At 40.5% G+C, this 23,655-nt stretch overlaps 1 protein-coding gene and 1 long non-coding RNA gene across 2 annotated transcripts in view; one reads left to right on the top strand and one right to left on the bottom strand.

Moving 5' to 3' along the window:
• Positions 1-23,655, bottom strand: part of mcoln2 (mucolipin 2) — a 59,510-nt gene that overhangs the window by 12,108 nt on the left and 23,747 nt on the right. The window contains 2 exon segments of the mRNA XM_034179919.1: positions 13,104-13,234; positions 16,515-16,721. Of these exon segments, the coding sequence (XP_034035810.1) occupies positions 13,104-13,234; positions 16,515-16,721 (338 nt within the window).
• Positions 23,616-23,655, top strand: part of LOC117518696 — a 28,129-nt gene continuing 28,089 nt past the window's right edge. The window contains exon 1 of the long non-coding RNA XR_004563042.1: positions 23,616-23,649. This is a non-coding gene — a long non-coding RNA (uncharacterized LOC117518696). The remainder of the gene's footprint in view (positions 23,650-23,655) is intronic.

The raw sequence follows: 23,655 nt of genomic DNA, 5'->3' as shown, positions 1-23,655 counted from the left end.
ACCCCTAGCAGCCACGCCTTTTGACTTAATTAGAATCTTTTGATAACCATTGTGTTGTGATGATTTTGACCAAATTTGAAGACGATCGGATGAAATCCCTAGGACGAGTTCGTTCAAATGTAAGTAGTGGAAATGTCAAAAAATGGCAAAAATTTGCTCAAAATCAAAATGGCCGACTTCCTGTTGATATTTCACCATGACAGTAAGAGACTTTCGTGCATCCTGGCATGGTAAATATGTGTACCGAATTTCGTGAGGCTACGACGAAAAAAGCCCAATGCGGAGGGGTTTTTGAAAATTTCTAGGGGGCGCTATTTCGCGATTTCGCTGCGACCATGTGCGACGCCCCCGAAATATCGAATTTCGGATCTGGCTGGACGACTTTGGAAAGTTTGGTGAGTTGAGCATGGGAAGAGGCCGAAATTTCGATTTCAAAAGTGATAATAATAATAATAATAATAATAATAATAAACAGCGCAATTACAATAGGGTCCTCGTAGGACGTTGCCTACTCGGGCCCTAATAATAATAATAACTAGGACTGCAAGCAGTCATATACGGCCCCTCGTTCCGCGCAACTGCCTACCCTGGGCAGTGTGTTCCCTTGTGGGCATGTGCGTACAGGGGCAACCACTCATCCCACAGTTAAAATTTCAAGCAAATCACACAATGCATGAAGGAGTTATGACATGTTGATGGTTCATCCACTAGGGGGTGCTCATTGTACAAACAGAGGGGCCAGGTGTGTTGAGGGGCCAACCGTCATCATACATGTGAAGTTTCAAGTCAATCAGGCAAAGCATGAAGGAGTTATCATGAATTGATATTCCATGACAAAGGGTCAAAATGGCGGCGCCATAGCGGCCACACCTTTCAACATAAAGAAAAGCTTTCGATAACTTTTGGTCAGTATCGCCTCTGGGTGATCTGTAAGAAATTTGAAGTGCACTGGACAAAATCCCTAGGAGTTCGTTCAAATACAACATGTGGAAATCACGCCAAAATGACAAGAAAATTCAAAATGGCCGACTTCCTGTTTGGAATAGACCCATGGTGCAAGAGACTTTTTTGTACGTCTATGCAAGTCACACGTGTACCAATTTTCATCTCCCTACTCGAAAAAAAACCCTATGAGGAGGGGTTTTTGAAAGTTTCAAGGGGGCGCTATTGAGGCATTTTGCCCCGCCCATGGGCGACGCCCCTATGAATTGTAAGAGGTTGTCGTGCTCGACCTGTGTATCAATTTTCATGATGTGACAAAATTAAAGCCATCAAAAGGAAGAACGTAATTTCACGGCGAATGGGCAATATTCGGTACGCCGCCACACGGATGCCGTTACTTGTAACTTCACGGCGTTCATTGCCTACGTTCACCAATTTGTTCTGCATGTTTTAAAAGTGGAATGAAGTTGATTGGGTTAAGTATGTGACATCAGGACCTCTTAAAGTAAAAATAGGACATTTCCCGCCACCACCGGGGGCGCTATGGCGCAGGTGGGAACTTAAGATATGTAGACGTTCAGGGCGGAGCCCTCATGTCCAGCAAGTTTGAAGGATCTACGATGAAGTATGTGGGCGTGACAGCCGTTCGAAGTGAAATGGCGTGCTCCGAAAAGCTCGCCAAAGTTTGACGACCCCTAGCAGCCACGCCTTTTGACTTAATTAGAATCTTTTGATAACTTTTGATCAACATTGTGTTGTGATGATTTTGACCAAATTTGAAGTCCATCGGATGAAATCCCTAGGACGAGTTCGTTCAAATGTAAGTAGTGGAAATGGCCAAAAATGGCAAAAATTTGCTCAAAATCGAAACTTAAAATCAAAATGGCCGACTTCCTGTCAATATTTCACCATGACAGTAAGAGACTTTTTCGTGCGCCCTGGCATGGTAAATATGTGTACCGAATTTCGTGAGGCTACGACAAAAAAAGCCCAATGCGGAGGGGTTTTTGAAAATTTCTAGGGGGCGCTATTTCGCGATTCTTTCTGCAACCATGTGCGAGGTCCCCAAAATATCGAATTTCGGATCCAGCCGGACAACTTTGGAAAGTTTGGTGAGTTTTTGAGCATGGGAAGAGGCCGAAATGTCGATTTCAAGAGTGAGAATAATAATAAATAATAATAATAATTAATAATAATAATAATAAACAGAGCAATTACAATAGGGTCCTCGTAGGACGTTGCCTACTTGGGCCCTAATAATAAGCACAAGCACCGCTGTTCTCTGCTTGTGTACTAAAGAATCATTTACTGAGAAAGCAGAACCAAATACCAGTCTTCTGCTTTAGCTTTCAACTTCTTACTTTGGTGGAAATAACAAAGAGAAAGCAACGACTGGTAATGTACATCAAAAAATGACATAATTACCCCCCCCCCCCCCATCATCCTTGGTGAAAAATAAGAAACTTTGCAAATGATTTCCAATCTTTCAAATGCTGTGGATGACTTTGAATGTGTTTCTGTTGACTGAAGCTGCTTTATTTTGGAGATAACACTGTAGATGGCTACACGGGGAAGGAGGGGAGGTAGGTGTGTGTGGGGGGGGGGGGGGGGGGGCTCTTCCCCACACACAGCCAGTTTCTCTGTAAGCAGCCAATCACTGGGTGTGTCTGCAAAATTCCCGCCACTAATTTCATTGCTGTCAAACCACTTAGGATCGAGCCAAACCACAGTGTGGAGGAGACCGCTCGGATCTGCTGCCTCCAGATGATGATGACAGAGGTCGGCTCATAGAAAAGGAATAAGCAGAAACGAGGAACATATAGACGAGTACAATATCTGTGCAACAGCAACAAAAAAAGAAAAAGAAAAGAAAAAAATACGAGTTTTACATTCAGATTTCTCTATAGGGGTTTGTATGATAAACATAGAGTGACAGATGGAAAGGTCAAGAAATAATCAGTGACATGTTCAAAAACAAAAAAAAGAAAAAAAAGAAAAAAAAGGAAAGCTCAGTTTTTACTGATCCAACAGGGAATTCAATGACCACATCTGGAACAGCTTTCCCAATACAGCTATAAATATTTCTGCCAACAACAACTTTACCATAACTGATTTTGTCTGAAGTGCATGACCAAAAAAACAAAAAAAAACAAAAAACTAAGTAAAAACTCCAGAAATAGTTGAAAATAATTAAATGTCACCTTACACTGTAAAAACAAAGTCTTACATGAAATAGTTCAATATTTTTCAGTTATTTTACAAAGTGAAAATTTTATATATTCTGGACTCAAACATCTTTCAGGCTGTTTTTTTTTTTTACATTTTGATAATTACGGCCTAGGCGGTATGGCGGCTTAGTGGTTAGGACTGTTACCTCACAGCAAGGTGGTCACGTGATGGCTTCCCACCTGGTCCATTGTGTGTGGAGTTCGCATGTTCTTCCAGTGTTCACATAGTTTAATCCAGATGTTCCGGCTTCCTCCCATTTCCAAAGGCATGCAGGTTACACAAACTGGTGACTCTAAATTGGGCGTAGGTGTGCATACGTGTGTGATGCGTTTGTCTGTCATCATGTGGCCCTATGGCAGACTGGCATCCTGTCCCCCCTCTCGCCTCATGACGGCTGGGTTTTTATATTATTTACTTAGATATATATATATAAATAACAGTAGTGCTAAAAAGATTAATCCAGGTTTTGAGTATGTTTCTTATTGTTACATGGGAAACAAGGTACCAGTAAATTCAGTTGATTCTCACAAATCCAACAAGACCAAGCATTCATGATATGCACACTCTTAAGGCTATGAAATTGGGCTATTAGTAAAAAAAAAAAAAAAAAAAAAAGTAGAAAGGGGGTGTTCACAATAATAGTAGTGTGGCATTCAGTCAGTGAGTTCGTCAATTTTGTGGAACAAACAGGTGTGAATCAGGTGTCCCCTATGTAAGGATGAAGCCAGCACCTGTTGAACATGCTTTTCTCTTTGAAAGCCTGAGGAAAATGGGACGATCAAGACATTGTTCAGAAGAACAGCGTAGTTTGATTAAAAAGTTGATTGGAGAGGGGAAAACTTAAACGCAGGTGCAACAAATTATAGGCTGTTCATCTACAATGATCTCCAATGCTTTAAAATGGACAAAAAAAAAAAAAAAAAAAACAGACGCGTGGAAGAAAACAGAAAACAACCATCAAAATGGACAGAAGAATAACCAGAATGGCAAAGGTTCACCCATTGATCAGCTCCAGGATGATCAAACACAGTCTGGAGTTACCTGTAAGTGCTGTGACAGTTAGAAGACGCCTGTGTGAAGCTAATTTATTTGCAAGAATCCCCCGCAAAGTCCCTCTGTTAAATAAAAGACGTGAGAAGAGGTTACAATTTGCCAAAGAACACATCAACTGGCCTAAAGAGAAATGGAGGAATATTTTGTGGACTGATGAAAGTAAAATTGTTCTTTTTGGGTCCAAGGGCCGCAGACAGTCTGTGAGACGACAAACTCTGAATTCAAGCCACAGTTCACAGTGAAGACAGTGAAGCATGGTGGTGCAAGCATCATGATATGGGCATGTTTCTCCTACTATGGTGTTGGGCCTATATATCGCATACCAGGTATCATGGATCAGTTTGGATATGTCAAAATACTTGAAGAGGTCATGTTGCCTAATGCTGAAGAGGACATGCCCTTGAAACGGGTGTTTCAACAAGACAATGACCCCAAGCACACTAGTAACTGAGCAAAATCTTGGTTCCAAACCAACAAAATTAATGCCTCGCAGATGTGAAAAAAAAAAAAAAAATCATGAAAAACTGTGGTTATAGAACTAAATACTAGTTTAGTGATTCACAGGATTGCTAAAAAAAGCAGTTTGAACATAGTAGTTTTGAGTTTGTAGTGTCAACAGCAGATGCTACTATTATTGTGTTTACACCCCCCTTTCTACTTTTTTTTTTTACTAATAGCCCAATTTCATAGCCTTAAGAGTGTGCATATCATGAATACTTGGTCTTGTTGGATTTGTGAGAATCTACTGAATCTACTGGTACTTTGTTTCCCATGTAACAATAAGAAATATACTCAAAACCTGGATTAATCTTTTTAGTCACATAGCACTACTATTATTCTGAACACTACTGTATATATATACTCAACAAAAATATAAACGCAACACTTTTGGTTTTGCTCCCATTTTGTATGAGATGAACTCAAAGATCTAAAACTTTTTCCACATACACAATATCACCATTTCCCTCAAATATTGTTCACAAACCAGTCTAAATCTGTGATAGTCAGCACTTCTCCTTTGCTGAGATAATCCATCCCACCTCACAGGTGTGCCATATCAAGATGCTGATTAGACACCATGATTAGTGCACAGGTGTGCCTTAGACTGCCCACAATAAAAGGCCACTCTGAAAGGTGCAGTTTTGTTTTATTGGGGGGGGATACCAGTCAGTATCTGGTGTGACCACCATTTGCCTCATGCAGTGCAACACATCTCCTTGGCATCATCTGTGAAGAGAACACCTCTCCAACGTGCCAAACGCCAGCGAATGTGAGCATTTGCCCACTCAAGTCGGTTACGACGACGAACTGGAGTCAGGTCGAGACCCCGATGAGGACGACGAGCATGCAGATGAGCTTCCCTGAGACGGTTTCTGACAGTTTGTGCAGAAATTCTTTGGTTATGCAAACCGATTGTTTCAGCAGCTGTCCGAGTGGCTGGTCTCAGACGATCTTGGAGGTGAACATGCTGGATGTGGAGGTCCTGGGCTGGTGTGGTTACACGTGGTCTGTGGTTGTGAGGCTGGTTGGATGTACTGCCAAATTCTCTGAAACACCTTTGGAGACGGCTTATGGTAGAGAAATGAACATTCAATACACGAGCAACAGCTCTGGTTGACATTCCTGCTGTCAGCATGCCAATTGCACGCTCCCTCAAATCTTGCGACATCTGTGGCATTGTGCTGTGTGACAAAACTGCACCTTTCAGAGTGGCCTTTTATTGTGGGCAGTCTAAGGCACACCTGTGCACTAATCATGGTGTCTAATCAGCATCTTGATATGGCACACCTGTGAGGTGGGATGGATTATCTCAGCAAAGGAGAAGTGCTCACTATCACAGATTTAGACTGGTTTGTGAACAATATTTGAGGGAAATGGTGATATTGTGTATGTGGAAAAAGTTTTAGATCTTTGAATTCATCTCATACAAAATGGGAGCAAAACCAAAAGTGTTGCGTTTATATTTTTGTTGAGTATATATATATATAAAAATCATTGTATAAGTACCTCGGGGTCTTGTTCACGAGTGAGGGGACAGTGGAGCGTGAGATTGGCCAGAGAATCGGCGCAGCAGGGGCGATATTGCATTTGCTCTACTGTACTGTTGTGATGAAAAGGGAGCTGAGCTACAAGGCGAAGCTCTCAATCTACTGGTCAATCTTCGTTCCTACTCTCACCTATGGTCATGAGTGTTGGGATCATGAGCGAAAGAACTAGATCGTGGATACAAGCGGACGAAATGGGCTTCCTCAGGAGGGTGGCTGGTGTCTCCCTTAGCGATAGGGTGAGAAGTTCGGTCATCTGTGGGGAGCTCGGATTAGAATCGCTGCTCCTTCGCATTGAAAGGACCCAGCTGAGGTGGTTCCAGCATCTAGTAAGGAGGCCTCCTTGGTGCCTCCCAAGGGAGGTGTTCCAGGCACGTCCATCTGGGAGGAGACCCCGGGGAAGACCCCTGCTGGAGCTGTTGCCCCCGTGACCCGAACCCGGAAAAGTGGTTGAAGATCAGTGAGAGTATGATATAACCAATAAAAATATTGAACTTCTGACAATATTCTGTTTTGAGATGTACCTGTATTTGTCTAATTACACTTAATACATTACTCAAGTAAAACATCAATAAGAAACAGCATAAGCCCTTGTTTTTAAATAATACGTCTTCAATATATTTCTATGTGAGAGTCATTGAAACACCTTTTTCAGTCATACCTGAGATGAAACGGGCTAAACGGCTAAATCTGCAAAAGCCACACAGAGTGGACACCAGCCTGCAGAAACTAGGAACCTAAAAGCCAACACCTACTGAACCACCTTTGTGTAAAATTAAACATGCTGCAGAGTAAATTCATCCAACAGGAATAAACTTTTAATTAAAAGAAGAGTTTGCATTTACACTCAGTCTCTCAGTGCTTAAGTTCTGATGCAGCTCTGCTGTTCAGATTAAAGCTACTGTGTGTAGATTTATGAAAATGGCACTAAATAAAATATGGGACCATTATCTGCAAAAATTGGGATACCAGATTAGCTCTTTTCTGACACGTGACTTTTGCTACACTCCTGCCGTGGAAGATCCACAAATGCATGCAGTGATTTGTACGTGTGGAGACTTGTCTGTGCCTCCATGGCTATACAGCTTCACACCACCGGGGGCCATAAGCAGCAATGATAGATATAATGGATATTCTATTTACATTTGCGTCTTTTAATTTTAAATAATCACAAGAATAAAAAATGGTAATAAAAAATGTTAACACAAACCACAAAGCTTCTAACAACCCAGCTATTTACATGCTATATTCAGTAAACACACTGGGCTGTGCAGGCTTCATTCTACTGCATTTAGCAAACACTGTCAGCTGATATTCAGTTAAACGAAATACACCCACATATGTACTACTACAGTGCCCTCCAAAAGTAATGGAACACTTTGGTATAATACCTGTTGGGGGCCCATTACTTATGCAACTCATTATCTTGGCTTTTATATTTTTAATTAATTTATGTCATGTTATAGAGATTTGCTTTCAGTTTGAGTTTAAGAAAAATAATTTGACATTTTTATATTTTGTATTTTAAAACAGCATAAACAAATTAAAATGTGTGAAATACCAAGTGTTCCACGGAGGCACAGACAAGTCTCCCCACACGTTTAAATCGCTGCACACTTTTGTGGATCTTCCACAGCAGGAGTGTAGAAAAAGTCGTGTGTAAGAAACCACAGTCATGGGGAAGACTGCTGAATTAACAGTTGTTCAGAAGACACTCTGCTGATGTTGGTCCACAGTCAGAGATTTTGGAGCACTTCATGCTTACATTTGCTGACTAGCTTTAATGGAGATTATAATTTCCTCAGCTCACAAAGACAAAAGTACTAGGAAGTGGTTTGTCAACTATGGTGTTACTGTACTTGATTGGCCAGCTATCTCACCTAACTGGAACCCCACAGAGAATCTATAGGGTATTGTCAAGAAGAAAGTGAGAGGCACCAGACTCTCGAAACGCGCATTTCTGCATCTTCTGCGGCAAGAGTGTAGCAAAAGTGGCGTGTAAGAATACATCCCATCTAGTGGCCTGTTTTTTTTTTTTTTTTTTAAAGACACATGGATACAGACAAACAGATTTATTTATTTATTTGTGGATGTGATTACACACACACACACACCAAAATAGACATTCAGAAATACCATTGATACAATAATGGCCCCATAATAAAAGCTCGCAAAAAAAAAAACAACAACTTTTATTTAGCATAATAGATTTTAATTAGTATTGAATGAGGTCGGCATGGTGGCTTAGTGGTTGGCACTGTTGCCTCACAGTGCCAATTCCCATCTGTGGCTTTTCTGTGTGGAGTTTGCGTCTTCTCCCCATGTTTGCATGGGTTCCCTCCGGGTGCTCCGGCTTCCTCCCACATCCAAAGACATGCAGGTTAGGTGAATTGGAAACTTTAAATTGTCCGTAGGTGTACATGCGTTTGTGTGTCTATATGTGGCCCTCCGACAGTCCATCCGTCCAGGATGTACCCCACCTCACACCCCATGACTGCTGGGATAGGCTCCAGCCCCTCGTGACCCTTAATCGGAGTAGACGGTTGAAATGAGTAAGTGGTATCGAATTAAGTAAATGCTGTAGAAAATCTGTCCCCTTAAAATGTGTTTATCCTGAAGTATTTAAATACTGTGTAGGTTCAAGTCTTTCTCTAATATGATGCGCCATTAGAAAAGAACAGCAATGGTTAGTGAGTGAAATACAACCCCAATTCCAATGAAGTTAGGACATTGTGTAAAGTGTAAATAAAAACATTACAATGATTTGCAAATCCTCTTCAACCTATATTCAATTGAATACACTACAAAGACAAGATATTTAATGTTCAAAATGATAAAATTTATTGTTTTTGTACAAGTATTTGCTCATTTTGAAATGGATGCCTGCAACATGTTTCAAAAAAGCTGGGACAGTGTTATGTTTACCACTGTGTTACATCACCTTTCCTTCTAACAACACTCAAGCATTTGGAAACTGAGGACACTAACTGTTGAATCTTTGTAGATGGAATTCTTTCCCATTTTTGCTTGATGTACAGCTTCAGTTGTTCAACAGTCCGGGGTCTCTGTTGTATTTTGCGCTTCATAATGTGCCACATATTTTCAATGGGCGACAGGTCTGGACTACAGGCAGGCCAGTCTAGTACCCGCACTCTTTTACTATGAAGCCACGCTGTTGTAATAAGTGCAGAATGTGGCTTGGCATTGGCTTGCTGAAATAAGCAGGGATGTCCCTGAAAAAGACGACGTTTGGATGGCATCATGTGTTGCTCCAAAACCTGGATGTACCTTTCAACATTGATGATACCATCACAGATGAGCAAGTTGCTCATGCTATGGGCACTAACACACCCCCATACCATCACAGATGCTGGCTTTTGAACTTTGCGCTGGTAACAATCTGGATGATCTTTTTCCTCTTTTGTCTGGAGGACACAATGTCCATGATTTCCAAAAACAATTTGAAACGTGGACTCATCAGACCATAGCACACTTTTCCACTTTGCGTCTGCCCATTTCAAATGAGCTCGGGCCCAGAGACGGCAGCCGCATTTCTGCATGTTATTGATGTATGGCTTTGGCATTACATGGTAGACTTTTAACTTGCACTTGTAGATGTAGCGACGAACTGTGTTACCTGACAATGGTTTTCTGAAGTGTTCCTGAGCCCAATTTACACAATGATGTCTTTGTTTTAATGCAGTGCTGCCTGAGGGATTGAAAGGTCACGGGCATTCAATGTTGATTTTCGGCTTTGCTGCTTACGTGTAGAAAGTTCTCCAGATTCTCTGAATCTTCTGATTATATTATGGACTGTAGATGATGGAATCCCTAAATTCCTTGCAATTGAACATTGAGAAACATTGTTCTGAAACTGTTGGACTATTTTTTCACGCAGTTCACAAAGCGGTGATCCTCGCCCCATCTTTGCTTGTGAACAGCTGAGCCTTTTGGTGAAGCTCCTTTTATACCCAATCCTGACACTCACCTGTTTTCAATTAGGTGTTCTTTGAGCATTCAGCAACTTTCCCAGTCTTTTGTTGCCCCATCCCAACTTTTCTGAAATGTGTTGCAGGCATCCATTTCAAAAATAGCAAATATTTGCACAAAACAATAAAGTTTATCAGTTTGAACATTAAATATCTTGTCTTTGTGGTGTATTCAATTGAATATAGGTTAAAGAGAATTTACAAATCATTGTATTCTGTTTTTATTTGCATCTTACACAACGTCCCAACTTCATTGGAATTGGGGTTGTATAATCTTGTTCAGCAGAAGAACAATTTGCTGTTTTCTTAGCTGTCTCCATCTTGTTTTACCTTAAATCATAGGACACCATCACAAAAGGGTTTCTATAAAAAGGTGATGGTGAACAGCTTATGATTCGGCCATTAAAAAAGAAAAAAGACAGAAAAATAGCAAATGAGGTGGTTAGGGAAAAAAACAACAGAATGGTAAAAGAATTTTGTATGAAGTTGATTGAATGCTGGTCTTTGAAAAACATGGTTTGTTCACTATTGTTTTGGGGAAGTTTGATAGAATAAATTATGTAATTTTGGTGTGTTGACTAAGTCTGCTTCACTTTTTCATTGCTTAATCATAGTTGCAGCTTGTCAAAATAAGACAATTTACTGCTTTTTATAGACATAAAATTAATATGGAATAGAAATGAGTTCAGTATATTGTCCGGCCCAGTACAACGTGTAGAAGAGAGACCCAGGGTATATAGGGAGAAGGATGGAGCCACCACACAGGAGGAGAAGAGGGAGGCCGAAGAGGAGGTTTATGGATGTGGTGAGGGAGGACATGCAGGTGGCTTGTGTGACAGAGTAAGATTCAGAGGACAGAGTGAGATGGAGACGATTGATCTGCTGTGGCATCTCCTGAATAAGAAGAAGAACTCGGCTGAAATCAGCAGACATTTCTGCTGATGTGTGATGCTGCTAACAACTAATTTGACAAAAAAAATGTGAATAAGGTATTTTTTTCCAAGCTGGAGGATGGAATCTCTGAGCTTCTCTGGGTTAGAAAGACAGCACTAATGGATGTCAGAGAACGCTGCGTATGACACGTAAACACGTAAAGTGCTGGGCGCACCCAGAACACAGAGGTTGGTGGATCTGCATGTTGATTTGGACAGGTTTTACACCGGATGCCCTTCCTGACAACTTCACGTTACACGGAGAAATGTGGCAGGGGTTAGAGTTTGAATCGGGAGCCTTCCACACTGAAACCAAGCACACTAACCACTTGGCCACTACCTCTGCTACGGTGCCAGTAAGTATATATATATATATATATTACAGTAGTGTTTAGAATAATAGTAGTGCTATGTGACTAAAAAGATTAATCCAGGTTTTGAGTATATTTCTTATTGTTACATGGTAAACAAGGTACCAGTACATTCAGTAGAGTCTCACAAATCCAACAAGACCAAGCATTCATGATATGCACACTCTTAAGGCTATGAAATTGGGCTATTAGTAAAAAAAAAAAAAAAAAAGTAGAAAAGGGGGTGTGGCATTCAGTCAGTGAGTTCGTCAATTTTGTGGAACAAACAGGTGTGAATCAGGTATCCCCTATGTAAGGATGAAGCCAGCACCTGTTGAACATGCTTGTCTCTTTGAAAGCCTGAGGAAAATGGGACGTTCAAGACATTGTTCAGAAGAACAACGTAGTTTGATTAAAAAGTTGATTGGAGAGGGGAAAACATACGCAGGTGCAAAAAATTATAGGCTGTTCATCTACAATGATCTCCAATGCTTTAAAATGGACAAAAAAAACCAGAGACGCATGGAAGAAAATGGAAAATAACCATCAAAATGGATAGAAGAATAACCAGAATGGCAAAGGCTCACACACTGATCAGCTCCAGGATAATCAAAGACAGTCTGGAGTTACCTGTAAGTGCTGTGACAGTTAGAAGACGCCTGTGTGAAGCTAATTTATTTGCAAGAATCCCCCGCAAAGTCCCTCTGTTAAATAAAAGACATGTGCAGAAGAGGTTACAATTTGCCAAAGAACACATCAACTGGCCTCAAGAGAAATGGAGGAATATTTTGTGGATTGATGAGCAAAATAGTTCTTTTTGGGTCCAAGGGCCGCAGACAGTTTGTGAGACGACCCCCAAACTCTGAATTCAAGCCACAGTTCACAGTGAAGACAGTGAAGCATGGTGGTGCAAGCATCATGATATGGGCATGTTTCTCCTACTATGCTGTTGGGCCTATATATTGCATACCAGGTATCATGGATCAGTTTGGATATGTCAAAATAATTGAAGGTCATGTTGCCTTATGCTGAAGAGAACATACCCTTGAAACGGGTGTTTCAACAAGACAATGACCCCAAGCACACTAGTAAACAAGCAAATTCTTGGTTCCAAACCAATAAAGTTAATGCCTTCCAGATGTGAAGAAATCATGAAAAACTGTGGTTATACAACTAAATACTAGTTTAGTGATTCACAGGATTGCTAAAAAAAGCAGTTTGAATATAATAGTTTTGAGTTTGTAGCGTCAACAGCAGATGCTACTATTATTGTGAAAACCCTGTAGCGTCAACAGCAGATGCTACTATTATTGTGAAAACCCCCTTTTCTACTTTTTGTTTTACTAATAGCCCAATTTCATAGCCTTAAGAGTGTGCATATCATAAATGCTTGGTCTTGTTGGATTTGTGAGAATCTACTGAATCTACTGGTACCTTGTTTCCCATGTAACAAAAAGAAATATACTCAAAACCTGGATTAATCTTTTTAGTCACATAGCACTACTATTATTCTGAACACTACTGTATAAAGTGTAACATCATTATTGCAAGTACCAACATTACCTTTGACAGCAGAACATGGAGTATCTGACGTGTCCATCCATCTGACTGGTCTCCTCTGCAAGAGGAAAATCTTTCTGCTCTGTGAGGAACTTCTGCAAGTCTGTCAATGGAAATCCATTTTTCTGGTAATTCTTTAGGGGGGAAAGTTGAAAAAAGTCAAAACTGCACAACAGATCTGCACAATATTTAAAGACAAACGCTAATTGAACACTTAAAAAGTAAGCTTAATCAGTACTTGTAAAATTGTGGGAATAACATGGGTAACAACAGAGCTGAGCTTATTTTCTTTGGCCGTTTATTCCAGTGATTCATAACACATCAAAAAGCTCCCGTCCATCAAAGCAATATTACATTTTTTTTCTGAAATATTAACCTTAAAAGGGTGCTGATCCACATTAGTAAACCGCTGTCCCCATTTAGTCCATGTTTACTGCCAACGCCAGCACAATGCAATCAAATCAATTTGAAAAGTTGAAGTTTTTATTATAGATTAGTGTAAGATTTCACAGACTGCACATTTGCTGAATAGTAACACTGTCTATAATAATTTTAAAAGGGTACTGACTGAGTGATGTTTTATGGTATAACTCACAAACTCATAGCTTAAAGCAGATAACCCATAAGTTGGAGAGGAAATGGCGTCTCACTAATTTAGAAGATCTTCACTTAGCCTGGAAAAAGAGTCTGTTGCTCTATAAAAAAGCCCTCCGTAAAGCTAGGACATCTTTCTACTCATTACTAATTGAAGAAAATAAGAACAACCCCAGGTTTCTTTTCAGCAGTCAGAGCTCTATTGAGCTGAGTATTCCATTAACTTTAACTAGTAATGACTTCATGACTTTCTTTGCTAACAAAATTTTAATTATTAGAGGAAAAAATTACTCATAACCATCCCAAAGACGTATCGTTATCTTTGGCTGCTTTCAGTGATGCCGGTATTTGGTTATACTCTTTCTCTCCGATTGTTCTGTCTGAGTTATTTTCATTAGTTACTTCATCCAAACCATCAACATGTTTATTAGACCCCATTCCTACCAGGCTGCTCAAGGAAGCCCTACCATTATTTAATGCTTCAATCTTAAATATGATCAATCTATCTTTGTTAGTTGGCTATGTACCACAGGCTTTTAAGGTGGCAGTAATTAAACCATTACTTAAAAAGCCATCACTTGACCCAGCTATCTTAGCTAATTATAGGCCAATCTCCAACCTTCCTTTTCTCTCAAAAATTCTTGAAAGGGTAGTTGTAAAACAGCTAACTGATCATCTGCAGAGGAATGGTCTATTTGAAGAGTTTCAGTCATGTTTTAGAATTCATCATAGTACAGAAACAGCATTAGTGAAGGTTACAAATGATCTTCTTATGGCCTCGGACAGTGGACTCATCTCTGTGCTTGTTCTGTTAGATCTCAGTGCTGCTTTTGATACTGTTGACCACAAAATTTTATTACAGAGATTAGAGCATACCATAGGTATTACAGGCACTGCGCTGCGGTGGTTTGAATCATATTTGTCTAATAGATTACAATTTGTTCATGTAAATGGGGAATCTTCTTCACAGACTAAAGTTAATTATGGAGTTCCACAAGGTTCTGTGCTAGGACCAATTTTATTCACTTTATACATGCTTCCCTTAGGCAGTATTATTAGACGGTATTGCTTAAATTTTCATTGTTACGCAGATGATACCCAGCTTTATCTATCCATGAAGCCAGAGGACACACACCAATTAGCTAAACTGCAGGATTGTCTTACAGACATAAAGACATGGATGACCTCTAATTTCCTGCTTTTAAACTCAGATAAAACTGAAGTTATTGTACTTGGCCCCACAAATCTTAGAAACATGGTGTCTAACCAGATCCTTACTCTGGATGGCATTACCCTGACCTCTAGTAATACTGTGAGAAATCTTGGAGTCATTTTTGATCAGGATATGTCATTCAAAGCGCATATTAAACAAATATGTAGGACTGCTTTTTTGCATTTACGCAATATCTCTAAATCAGAAAGGTCTTGTCTCAGAGTGATGCTGAAAAACTAATTCATGCATTATTTCCTCTAGGCTGGACTATTGTAATTCATTATTATCAGGTTGTCCTAAAAGTTCCCTAAAAAGCCTTCAGTTAATTCAAAATGCTGCAGCTAGAGTACTGACGGGGACTAGAAGGAGAGAGCATATCTCACCCATATTGGCCTCTCTTCATTGGCTTCCTGTTAATTCTAGAATAGAATTTAAAATTCTTCTTCTTACTTATAAGGTTTTGAATAATCAGGTCCCATCTTATCTTAGGGACCTCGTAGTACCATATCACCCCAATAATAGAGCACTTCGCTCTCAGACTGCAGGCTTACTTGTAGTTCCTAGGGTTTGTAAGAGTAGAATGGGAGGCAGAGCCTTCAGCTTTCAGGCTCCTCTCCTGTGGAACCAGCTCCCAATTCAGATCAGGGAGACAGACACCCTCTCTACTTTTAAGATTAGGCTTAAAACTTTCCTTTTTGCTAAAGCTTATAGTTAGGGCTGGATCAGGTGACCCTGAACCATCCCTTAGTTATGCTGCTATAGACGTAGACTGCTGGTGGGTTCCCATGATGCACTGTTTCTTTCTCTTTTTGCTCTGTATGCACCACTCTGCATTTGATCATTAGTGATCGATCTCTGCTCCCCTCCACAGCATGTCTTTTTCCTGGTTCTCTCCCTCAGCCCCAACCAGTCCCAGCAGAAGACTGCCCCTCCCTGAGCCTGGTTCTGCTGGAGGTTTCTTCCTGTTAAAAGGGAGTTTTTCCTTCCCACTGTAGCCAAGTGCTTGCTCACAGGGGGTCGTTTTGACCGTTGGGGTTTTACATAATTATTGTATGGCCTTGCCTTACAATATAAAGCGCCTTGGGGCAACTGTTTGTTGTGATTTGGCGCTATATAAAAAAATTGATTGATTGATTGATGAGATGCTATCATCTGTCAAACAATGTTGACAAAATATTTATATACTATTAATACTAATACTTCAAGGATCTTGTAAGTAGTAATGCTATACCCCATGCTTTACATGTACATAGCTTGACTTTCAAAAATTACACTACAAATCAAATCACAATATCTTTCAGAAAAAGTTGCAATTACATATTTTCCCAAAATATTTCTTTCAACTACACTGTGATGTTGTACAGGGATACATTTCCAAATATTGTTTCGCTGTCCAAATATTTATGTACCTGACCGTACTCAATGTAGATGCGCAGTGCAGGTCTGAGAAATGATACTTCAAACGATGTCAGTTTGGGACTGTGAAAGACTTTGCTCTCATAGTTGCTCAGTGGTCACAAAAAAAAAAAAAAAAAAGCCAACTTCCCCAATCACCAAAATCTTTCCTCAACTCAGACACAGTGACCAATCAGGAAAAGTACAAGTACCTTAATAGTCTCATAGGCATCGGTGATGAGAGCGATAAAGAGTGACAGCACCATGTAGATGAAGAGGGAGATGAAGGAGTAGAGGTAAGCACGACTGAAGAACCACACCAAAGTGTTTTTGTCCTTCAACTGGGCGAAGGTGGAGAACATATCATCACCGTTCAACAGGGAGAACAAGCACTCCGCCACACGACTTAGACCCTCAAACTGGAACAAAACAGATCCGTGCACAAGAGTTATGATTTGAGAATTCTGAAAGTGGTCAATAAATGGTAAACAAATGCACAGTCATTAAAAGTTGTACAAGATAAAGCAAAAATTCAAGACCATTGGCAACGAAAACAGACGTCACAAAAAATTGGTTAGTAAATCAAGCATTTCTACATCTTTAAAAGACGTCTGCAGATAGGATTATAACACAAGTCATAATATTTCTCAAGCTAAAGTCCCTCATCACCAAATAACTTAAAGACTCACTGGACAACAGCACTCCTATCAAATGAAGGTGACACTCAGGTAAGCAGCTAACTTTTAAAACTGTGATCTTACAATGTGTCTTTACATTTAATGACAAACATGCACGTTACCGCTGTAGGGATTGCTCCAAGCTACCAGGCACTTGTATTGACATTTTCACTTGCTCAGTGGTAAAAAGAAGGGGCTTACTCCAAGTGTTTCCAGCTTGCCCTTTACAAAGGCATTACACAGCTTATTGGCCCATGACAGTATCAGTGTTCAAATCAATACTACACCCATTCAATTAGTTTTTTGTCCCAAGCAAATGAACTCCAAAAACATCTAAATATAGAGCCCAGGTTGTAAAATGTTGCACCATATGACACAGCTCAGACCTCAGACATCTGACCTCTGCCAAAAATAAATGACAACTGTGAAAAGAGATGGCACCAGTACAGGTCTCTGTGGTATGCCTGTGTTACTCCTCAGCACCTCTTTGAGACTGCCAACCACTGTGCAAGTGGTTTTCCAAAATACCCATATGTTGCAACTAAAGCCGAATGGTATTTTTTTAATACACTGAACAAGTTCTCAATGATTTAGAAGGAAGTCATTAAGGTACAACAGCTGACAGACGCATAACACAGACGACGAAAAGCAAACAAAGACAGATGTCTTTGAGGTCGAGCATAAGCACCACACAAACATTGGGAAGAAGCCAAGTTTCTTCACACAGTGATAGTATCTCTGTATATGTGTGCAATGGCAGCATTGAGAACATCCTCTGTTTATTCCTTCAGCAAATACACACAGGCTCATAGAAGGGCTTAACAGCACATAACAGGGGACAACCTCAGAAACCATAATGTAAATAACGTGACATACACTTCACGCCAGCATTGGACAGTCAATGAATTTAAACCTTTTTTTTTTTCATATGCAACAGCACAGTCACGTTGCTGTGGTTAAGACCGCATCACACTCCATTTGACTTCACCCAGGTTCACTGATCTCACACATTTGTCTCTCCTGTGTGCACTTGTGTGGACGCCCACTGTTGAATGGACCTCCGTAAATAATTTATCTTAACTGGCAAGGATGGCTAAACACACGTTTCCCTTGCTTGTCAACATTTGGTGTCCCGGCTGTTGAATGTGGTATCCCTTGAGCAAAACATCCGGTGTGACTGCACTTGACTTGTTGTAAATTCTGTTTTTCAGAGTCTACTAGGTTCCTTATTGTTCCTAACAGGAGAGCAGAAATGGTCGAGGATAGTATAAAGAAGAAATACGTAACTCCCTTGTAGGCCATCGGGCCCAGAGGTGGTGATGCTTACCCCTGTCTTTCTTTTCCCCACATACGATAAAAGGCCGTTTTAAACATGTGACTGCCTGTCAGATTTTATTCTCTTCAATGAGCATATTAAGGCTTGGGTTTAGGCACTCTGAGTGTCTTTGCGTTGTCTCAGGGTACACCCCTAATACAGTGATACCATGAGTCACGGCTTCACTTGGTGATTGACACCTGTCCCATAGGTGACACTCCTTTGTGGACTCTACTGTTCCACATAGATAATGAAACTGTGCTGAAAAGGGCTCACTGACTGTGCAAAGAGTCAGGTGCAACAAACTGCTGAATTCTGATTTAGGGAAGGTCTTGGAGTCCAGTGACTTGGGTGTCTTTTTCACAAGGAAAGTTTTACTGACTTTTATTTTGCACACAAGACTGTGATCTTTGTGGAATCAATGGATTGCTGTACTTAAGAAGCTGAGAGAGGAGTGTGCAAGTTTGCAGTTGTCCTGGATCAAGACTGAGCTCCAGGATTTCAATGTCTTTCAGGACTCAGCCATCAGAAGTATATTTCTATGTAATGAAAAATGTCCAACTTATTGAGACACCTACTTATCAGATAGCGTTGACATTAATGCCTTTAGGAACTTGATCCATGTGATTGAAATGTGCACTGAGTGGCAAAGTTACTGGGCAGAAGAATTTAGCGATGCAGATATCTTGGCAGGAGAATTGGGGTCCAAGTCTTCAGGGCCCTGGCCCCATCTTACACCCAACACAAAGCATTACACGGGGCAGCATGTGTTATTGCTGGGTCATTCCATGTCAATTGAACAAATATTTGAGGGGCCTCACGCACTTTGTCTCAGATTTTCTTTAAATTTTAATAAAATATTCCCAGACTATTCAGAACAACAAATCTGAAGTTTGAGGCCTGTAGGCCAAGTAGTTTCTGAGATATGGCCAATTTAGTGTGCATGGGGTCTGCCGTTTTTTTAGGCAAAAATTATGGCCGTCATTTCTGGAGGCATGTTCAAGGTAGAATATCTCAGCAAATAATGGACTTAGAGACCTGACATTTTCTGTGGCAGTTGTCATGGACATCCAGACTTGGACTATAGTCAAACAACAGACATTGACACTAATCTGTGAAGTTTATGTATGCTCAAACTATGGAAAATAATAAATTGACTATTGCGAGCATCCATGTTTGAGACACTGAAGCTTCTCCATTTCTTGGCTCCTTAATGCCAGCTATACTGGCTATAAAATGTGCAAATTTGGTATATCTGTGGTAAACAGTTATTGTGCGAGAAACCTCTGAAATCTGAAAAAAAAAAACATTTTGTGGTCGAATTTTATTAGAAGTAAAGCTCACATGGGCAGTAAATAAAACTCTTCAAACTGATTCCATTTTGAAGGTATTGATATCTACTTTATGTGTTATAAATATGGCCTTCTTTATGAAACTCCTTCCTGGTTAATTTAAGCATCCAATTATGGCTAATTTGTGCACTGTGGATAAAAGCCTAGTAACCGTGGAAACCTTGGGGAATCCCCCTGGCAGATCTATGTGCAAGCATTCTGGGGTGTGCCATGAATCATATGAATGCAGTGTGTGCACACAATTAAAATGACTGTCATTTCAGCACTAGAAATACATTTGTGAGTGCACAAATTAGCCATAATTGGATGCTTAAATTAACCAGGAAGGACTTTTATAAAGAAGGCCATATTTATAACACGTAAAGTAGATATCAATACCTTCAAAATGGAATCAGTTTGAAGAGTTTTATTCACTGCCCACGTGAGCTTTTCTTCTAATAAAATTCGACCACAAAATGCTTTTTTCAGATTTCAGATGTTTCTTCAATAACTGTTTACCACAGATATGCCAGATTTACATATTTCATAGCCAGTATAGCTGGCATTAAGGAGCCAAGAAATGGAGAAGCATCTTTGAGTGTAATGGTATGCTTCAGTGTCTCAAACATGGATACTCGCAATAGTCAATGTAATATTTTCCATAGTTTGAGCATACATAAACACAGTTTAGTGTTAATGTCTGTTGTTTGACTATAGTCCAAGTCTGGGTGTCCATGACAACTGCCACAGAAACGTCCAGGCCTCTAAGTCCATTATTTGCTGAGATATTGTACCTTGAACATAGCTCCAGAAATGACGACCATAATTTTTGCCTAAAAAAAACGGCAGACCCCATGCACACTAAATTGGCCATATCTCAGAAACTACTTGGCCTACAGGCCTCAAACTTCAGATTTGTTGTTCTGAATAGTCTGGGAATATCTGATTAAAATTTGAAGAAAATCTGAGAAAGTGCGTAAGGCCCTCATTGAATTGACATGGAATGACCCTGCTAGTTTTCAACTGATACAGTTACAAACATGGTCAGAGCCATCATCATGTAAACAGTAAGAGCACATCTGTGCCCTGATAACCGTAGTGACAAAATGATATCAGGTGCAGTGCTGCTACACGGTTATTGGAAGGTAGCAGAAAGTGTTTATAAATAGCAAAATGGGGCAAGATGCCTCTCTGGAACATCTTTATATGAAATGAGGGTTTATTTAGAAACTTAGAGGATGCACAGTACTTGCGTTGTGAGAACACCGGTTAGGACACTATGGCCAAGTGGTGTGCTACACTGACCGTGATCTAGTGCACACGTGCCTCACCAACCAAAAAAGGCCAAGAGGATGTCCAAATATCACTTTCCTGTGACAAATTTATTAATACATTTATGAAGTGGTGATGGACCATTGATCTTCTTGGGTGGACATAGGGTGGTTCCACAGTGTGGTGACTGTAACGACATGTGACCAGTGCATGATCCCAGACCAGGCCTGACACAGCTTTAAAAACACAGTTTACTGTGAACTGTAACCTTAAATTTAGGGTTGGATAAGTGTGTTTGGTTAAAACAGAAACAAGGTTACAAATCTTTGTGTAAATGTGTGCGTACAACATGCATGAATGTGATAACAATCGCGTATCCTATCTTGAGCACTAAATATCTTGAGCTTCTGCCTGTGAACCTGGAGTTCCAATGGACCAGTCATACTGACCTCTAGTGGCTACATGGTTAAATTGTTTGGGGTGGACCCTCAGTTTTCTCCTGGGCTGTTAAGGAGGGGTTTTTTGGAAGGAGGGGGCAACATTGCAGTCCACACTACTTCAATGACAATTTACTAACTGAATACTTATACAACTCAAATGTGATAAACTACAATTTCAGTCATCTGCAAGCGAAATGTCCAGTCATGATAACAGCTCTGGTCAGAAAGAATCATACAACTAGCAAAAAATTACACTGTTCTTATAAATCACGGGAACTACAGCTGAACAACTGGCTGGTTTCACGATTGCTCGTCCATTTTACGATTATAATGATGCTCAGTGCATCATAAAACTGGTAAAAATTATCTCATTTCTACATGACATGGAATGCAAGACTTTCCCTAAAGGTTTCTCCCTCAAAAGTATATCACAGTATGTACTATCCAACTAAGATACTTATACACTTGCAGCTGCATAGAAATTTATGATATGGCATCTAACCTCTGCAGGACTGGAGTCCACCTGGAAAGTATTCACAGTGCTTCACTTTTTTTCACATTTTGCTATGTACGCCTTATTCCAAAATGAATGAAATAAATTTTCCTCAAAATTCTACACACAACAATGACAATGTGAAAAATTAAATTAAAAAACTAAGAATCACATGTATGTACGTATTCACAGCCTTGGCCATGAAGCTCAAAATTGAGCTCAGGTGCATCCTGTTTCCACTGATCATCCTTGAGATGTTCTACAACTTAATTGGAGTCCACCTGGAGTAAATTCAGTTCACTGGATGTATTTGAAACGGACACACACCCTGTCTACATATAAGGTCCCACAGTTGACAGCGCATGTCAAAGAAACAAAAGCATTAAGTCAAAGAATTGTCTGTAGACCTTTGAGACAGGATTGTCTCCAGGCACAAATCTGGGAAAGGTAGATAAACAATTCTGCTGCTTGAAGGTACCAGTGAGCACACTGCCCTCCCATCATCCATAAATGGAAGAAGTTCAAATCCACCAGGACCTTCCTACAGCTGGCCGCCCGTCTTAACTGAGCCATCTGGGGAGAAGAGCCTTAGTCAGGGAGGTGACCAAGAACCCGATCCTCACTCTGTCAGAACTCCAGCATTTCTCTGTGGAGAGAGGAGAACCTTCCAGAAGGACAACCGTCTCTGCAGCACCCCACAATCAGGTCTGTGTAGTAGAGTGGCCATACAGAAGCCACTCCTTAAATGGCACATGACAGCCCACCTGCAGTTTGCTAAAATGCACCTGAAGGACTTTCAGACCATGAGAAACTAAATTCTCTGGTCTGATGAGACAAAGATTGAACTCTTTGGTGTGAATGCCAGGTGTCATGTTTGGAGGAAACCAGGTACCATCCCTACAGTGAAGCATGGTGGGGTGGCAGCGTCATGCTGTTGGGATGTTTTTCAGCAGCAGGAACTGGGAGACCTAGTCAGGATTGAGGGAAAGATGAATGCAGTAATATACAGAGACATCCTGGATGGAAACCTGCTCCAGAGCTCTCTTGACCTCAGACTGAGGTGATGGTTCATCTTTCAGCAGGACAATGACCCTAAGCACACAGCCAAGATATCAATAGAGTAGCTTCAGGACAACTCTGTGAATGTCCTTGAGTGGCCCAGCCAGAGCCCAGACCTGAATCTGATTGAACAGCTTGGAGAGATCTGGAAAATGGCTGTGCACCCAACGCTGCCCATCCAACCTGATGGAGCTTGAGAGGTGCTGCAAAGAGAAATGGGCAAAACTGCCCCAACGACTGGTGCAGATCAAGAAGACTTGAGGCTGTAATTGCTGTCAAAGGTGCATCAACAAACTATTAAGCAAAGGGTGTGATACTTATGTGCATGTGATTTCTTAGTTTGTTGTTTTAATAAACTTAGCAAAAATTTAAAAACACAAAAGACATTTTCATGTTTCATTATGGGGTGTTGTGAGTAGACTATTTTAAGGGAAAAATTGAATTTACCTCCATTGTGGAATAAGGCTGTAACATAACAAAATGTGGAGAAAGTGAAGCGCTGTGAATAGTTTCCTGATGCACCATATGCAAGGGTTAACTCCTGTCAGAGACAGGGTGTCACTACACTAAAATGTGATTTTTTTTTTTTTTTTTTTAACCCTTGGATTGCAGACTCATGAACCTACTTCAGGTCTCCAACATCTTTTTGCTCTCCTCCTACTGTGTGTGTGTGTGTGTTGTGTGTGTGTGTGTGTGTGTGTGTGTGTGATGTGTGTGTGTGTGTGTGTGTGGTGTGTGTGTGTGTGTGTGTGTGTGTGGAGTCACG

Source organism: Thalassophryne amazonica, chromosome 10 (genome assembly GCF_902500255.1).
Source record: "Thalassophryne amazonica chromosome 10, fThaAma1.1, whole genome shotgun sequence".
NCBI lineage: Eukaryota > Metazoa > Chordata > Actinopteri > Batrachoidiformes > Batrachoididae > Thalassophryne > Thalassophryne amazonica.
Note: the sequence above shows the minus strand (reverse complement) of the source record. Positions and strands in the feature narration are given on the sequence as shown.